Genomic DNA, 5,525 nt, shown 5'->3' on the forward strand with positions numbered 1-5,525 from the left:
GCTCAAAAGTAACAACCCACACGCACAGAGTTTTTGAAAAGTTAATATTCCCAAGCGTCCTCTTTAACTTTCCTGGGTATTCTTTGACTGTTGAACAAACGAGCACTGCAAAGCGGGTCATTAATTTTCGTAGTGACTCTCACCTTCTGTCAGATACGGGAGTGGAGCCTGGACACTGGGCAATAGACTACTTGTATGCTTCATCAGTAGCATGCACCATTACACAGGCAGTCTTCAACAGGATGGAACAGTTCTACGTACAGCTTACTGTCTACCACTGGCTTTGTACAGCCTCATAAAACCAGTTCATATACAGATATGCATTCAGTTAGTGGCCACTTACAGACCCTGAAGGCAATACAATGGTGCATCAGAGTAAACAGTAACATTGCTGCCCCTGATGATGAAGCTACTACATCTACTTGGTCCGTTTTTACATCGTACACTGATCCGATCGGCAACCTAGAAGATGAAAGCGATCCAGGATATACATCACTTGCAAGCATTCTCTCGTGCGGGCCTTTCGATCTAAATGAGACTGGCAAGGAAAGTATTTGGGACCGCGGCGGAAAGCATACGTGAATTTCACGCGAATCACTGGAGTGGGTAACCGAAATACACGCACGGGACGCCGTCCACATCAGAAGTAGGGTTTACAAAGGAAGAACGGTCTCGAAGAAAAGTGCATGCATGAGATCGGACTTGCCCTTACACAGGAGACACAGTAAACCTAAAGTGTAAAAAGACTGAGTGAGCGGCAAAGACACAAACAAAACTACTTCTTCAAGCGAGTTGGTTTGTCGATCTGTGGGTGACAATAAAATGGAGTACATACCTGATTTTCCTCGGGAAGCGGATTGAGCGGTTGATGTGAATTGGGCTGTATCATATCTTGCTGACTGAAATAGGAGTAGATCGATTCCCCATCCGTAGGTCCGAATCCATGGGGTCTGAGAGGAAAAGAGTAGGGAAGTTTGACGGGAATTAACGCGGGGGAACCGTAAGTTGCGATGACACATGGATCAGTAGTTATGTTACGTGTGATCAGGTGACAATGGGGGCCAAAATATCGGTTCACTTTATTGGGACTGGTTGTGAATCTGGTTGCGTGCATCTGGATCTGGCTGAATGCATCTTACAATCAGTCATGCTGAAGAGAGATCTTGGAGATACCGTTCTTTATTCCAAACCCTTCCCAAGAAGGCTCATAGAAGGCGCATGGTAGATACTGAGTAGGCATTCGTGACACGTGTCACAACCAACTCAACCGGTGTAGTGACACATGAAAGGTGAAGTTCTCAGCACCGTACATTTTTTGACTCACTGAGTGAGTGCTGGTTCGTTGTTGTCACCAGCCACGTGCAATGGCGCACATGTCGCAGTTTTCAAGCATACAGAGTTGACGAAATCGACGTTTCAAATCCATCTTATGTAACGAGAAGATTGGTTACTCGATGACCCTGGCAGTATCTCAGCCATCATGTTTTTTGAGTGGCATGGCAGCTGTGCACCGAAAAGGTGTTACTTCTCAAACTTGGGGACTGCGCCTACTTGATGAGCCCCAAGAAGGATGAAACCAGCCGTGAGTTGTTGAAGAGTTTTCAGTAGTAGTGTTTTACGTCCACGCAGTGCTCGATAATCCGTTTATCGTCAAACAGATTATCGGCAAATCGACTTAAATATGGGTGAAACCCGCACCCAAGTACCAGTTGCTATTAGATGTTGGGTGCCATATTCCGGATGAGTGGTGAACCTGTGTCGAGATCCTGGTTCTCACTGGAAAGTCGAAATTCAGCTTCTGAGTATTCGTTCGACTGTTACTGCTCTGTCAGGCCGCAATGTGACAATGCACCTTGGAGACAGGAGCTCTGAACCTAACACGGCTGCGCATCAGCCTACTGGGTGCCCATTATCCGCACAATGCTTTCAGCTGCAAAACTTTTACGAGTGGAGTAAAACCTATTGCGTCAAAATGTTGCATTTTGTTGCGTATGTGCTCAAACCAAAAACTGTCCTAATCTACGTTCATATTTTTGCAGCTCACCAAGTTTCAGTGTTCACTGGCTGAAAAGTCTTGTGGAATAATTTCCCGGCATCGCGGAGACCCTGAGATGCCTAAATGTGGCTTAAAAGTTTGGACTGGCACTCTCAACCCAATTGCCCGATTGCTTTGGTCCATCGGGGACACGTCATAAATTTCGAAAGTTCGACTCCATTGTGCGAATACTGTGTGCGCAGCGGAACAATCGTGTGGTGAAACAGTGCCGTATGAGCACACCCACGCGTCTGAATCACGTCCGACTTCACCATGTGCCGGAGCAAGGTAGAAAAGGTGCACATGCATTTCACGCCCACCTGATGTCCAAGGCAACATGCACACTCTGAACTCAAGCGCACAGACGGTCATCTATGACTAACCGTGGACGAAGAAAACAACGGCTCGAGAACCGGTGAGGGTGTACAGGAGACACACTGGTTGGTTGGGAACAGATCGACCACCAAGAACGGTCACAAGTGAATGATATAAATAGAACGCTGTATTTGCATTAGTACACAGTTTTTTCTGGTCGCCTTCTTGTCTTCTGACTGTAACCCCGGTAGCATCAGGGAAGGTGACAAGATACAACAGAACCAATGCCTATTCGAGGCTTGGCCAGTCAGCTGTATTGAATACCTTCGGATAGGCCGAATTGGAATCAAAGGCCTCCGTTTCTAATCCTGTGGAAACTCATTCACGTTGCTCCGGCCCTAGCCCAAAAAGATGGAACGGTGCGCAATGTGGTATAGTAGACATTAATCTTCGGAGAACGGCGAATATAATAGTGTCCCTATACATACTGCAGACCAGCAGTCCTGAAATCCGCGATTTTCTGTGAGACTTCATTCCCAAGGTTTTCGATGGCAGTTATGCAACTCCATTTTGGCGACATCAGGCAAGTTACCGCCCTAAAAGAGTCCTAAAAAGTCCTGTTGATTGTAAACCGAGGCGCTGAAGGGCCAGTCAAAAAGGAGCAAGGTGACTGTGTCCCCATTGGGGAAATCCTTGGATGGGATAATATGAAAACAAAACTTCTATGCTTTACTCACGACCTTCCACAAACGGCTACTTACGGTCTCTACTGGGGTCGATTCATGAGCTGGTCAATTCAATCACTTCGATGTGTCCCTCGATCTCGCCTGCTGTGACTGCCCGGGGCGAGATTGTTGTGGTTAGAGCACGAATTTACAAGGTTCGTGGTTCGAATCCGACCTCTGCCTCTCGACTTCCCCCATCTAAGCTTGGGCAACCTGGCATTACCCCAGCCCTTGTGCTTCCTTAGGGTGGCATGGCACCGAACGATTAGCTTTACCGGACACATACGACGGAATCAATCCCCAATATCTCACATAAACACCTGGATAGCAACCTACTTTAATGGATTACATCACCTCTATGTGCTCATCTAACCCCTAAGCGTTCGAGTACAATGTGGTGTTTTTTTCACCAGACCAGATCATACCGCGCTATCCGTTGAACAAGCTGATTGACTCCTTGAACAGTTCAGATTTGTTATGCCAACGAAAGTCACGGGTACTGGGCAAGCAAAATGCAAGAGTCAGTCAATCCGTGAAACAAACACGGGTGCATGGGACGGCCGACTGGAGGAAGAACGCGCAAACAAACAGAATCGATTGAACTGCCGCCATAAAGCATGGCGATGAGCGCACGTGCGTCGTGCGTGCGTACGTGATATGGGGCGACGCTGCTGCATGCAACGGTGATTCATCCGTGACGTGGCAGAAGGGAGAAAACATCGCAGTCGCACACCAACACACCAGAGAAGATGTGCACCGGTGCGTGAAGGACAAGGTCCACGCGCGTGCACGCAAAAGCTGGCATTGCGAGCGCAAAATCCCAACACAAGCTGGTAACCAGACGACGACTACGGAACAGCAGCAGCAGACGAAATTACATCTACATCGGGTACCAAGATAATTAATTATAGAAGTCTATTCTGGTTGGACGTTTTACACCGACACTCGTCTGGCAATAACCACGAAGCCGGGGGATTTGTGGGTGGTGAAACTTTGTGTAGCGAGCCACGCGAGTTACTGAATTACGCACAGTGGAATAGGTGTGGTTTCTCACAACTGGCATGAGTCCAGCAGGAACGTAAACAGCATCCAGAATAATGCGCAAATGAGAGTTTGTGGGCAGGGGGGATTATGTGGCCACTTTGTGTCTCTAGTGACAAGTCTGTAATTTGATTTTAGGAACTTCAAACTAAGTCGGCAACCAGATAATCCAGATATGCAATAAATACTCCCGAAAATTCGGAGGACACAACCACACCGGAAATAATAATTTTTCTTGTGAGAATCATACTACTCACCTTTCATGGACTAGAAATCGAAAAGATCGAATTTTGCCCCAAAGCTGTCTATAGCTGAGCGTACTCTCCCAGCTAGACCCCGGCTCCTCAACAGGGACTTGATTGTTTGCTTCTCAAAAGATGCGTGACCGCTCAAGATGCCATCCACAACCACAGTACTGTCTCATGATACTGTTCCAGCACGAATCCGCAATCGTGAAAGGAGAACCAATTTCGCCGTGGACTCAAACACAGTAGGATTAGACACAGTCCGTTTGCCCAGAACCGCCCAGTGCTTAGGAAAATTCCGAAGCGGTTACCCTGTAGAACGCACTTTCTACTTAAACCAGTTTATCGCGAACAATGAGCCGGGAGGGTGCAAAATGCTGTGGAGAACACTTGGAAGAAAACTAGTGAAAACACTCTCCTGATCTAAAAGCACGATGACCTTTATAAGTTACGACTGAAACATGTTGTCCGGGTGCACTGTTGACCGAATTTCGTTCGACTGCATAAATCACTCATCCTACGAAATAAACAACTATTCGCATAAACCTGCTTTGCTAAAAAAACTGTGGACCTTATGGATACGATCTGATTCCGGTCTGCCAGAGGGCCAACAAGTGACCATGTTATTACGAAACACCAGCCACCGATTGGTGCAGTATTGTGGTTGTGCGCATTATCGCATTATTGTCATGAAACATCATAGGTCCCAGACGGTTTTCAGGGATCAAAAGAGGCCGAAATCTACTCTCACTGTCTTGATTCACGAATCGGCTATCTACTTTCCTGTCAGAAACGCCAGTTGAGTTGTCCCGTCTGTGAAAACCTCGATTCAAACAATCACGTGACCAGCAATGCGAACTTCGCGACGGAGGCCCATGTCTTCTTTTCGAGCACACTTTTCCATCTCGGCTATCTACAGCAGGCCTTCTCCCATCAATAAAGACCATATCATTCCATTCCAGGTGATGTGGTTCACGACTATATATTCTTCCTTCAATATGATCATAGTTGCAACAGTTGGATTATTGACTGAGGGAACTCTGAAGATATGGTCCTCCAACGGTTTGGACGCACATCCACGCAGAACAGATATCCAGAACCGTTCGTACTCAAAACTACACAATTTGTAAAAGCCAATTGGAAGAAGCCCGCCTAATTAAGTTC

The 5,525-nt window shown here is 46.9% G+C and overlaps 1 protein-coding gene across 1 annotated transcript in view; it reads right to left on the minus strand.

The window, feature by feature from the left end:
- The window catches only part of T265_05328 (hypothetical protein), a gene marked incomplete at both ends in the record, with an annotated part of 95,938 nt that overhangs the window by 17,305 nt on the left and 73,108 nt on the right, over window positions 1-5,525 (minus strand). Inside the window, one exon of the mRNA XM_009170311.1 lies at window positions 836-950. Within this exon, the coding sequence (XP_009168575.1) occupies window positions 836-950 (115 nt within the window). The remainder of the gene's footprint in view (window positions 1-835; window positions 951-5,525) is intronic.

This window comes from Opisthorchis viverrini (genome assembly GCF_000715545.1).
Source record: "Opisthorchis viverrini unplaced genomic scaffold opera_v5_98, whole genome shotgun sequence".
Classification (NCBI taxonomy): Eukaryota; Metazoa; Platyhelminthes; class Trematoda; order Opisthorchiida; family Opisthorchiidae; genus Opisthorchis; species Opisthorchis viverrini.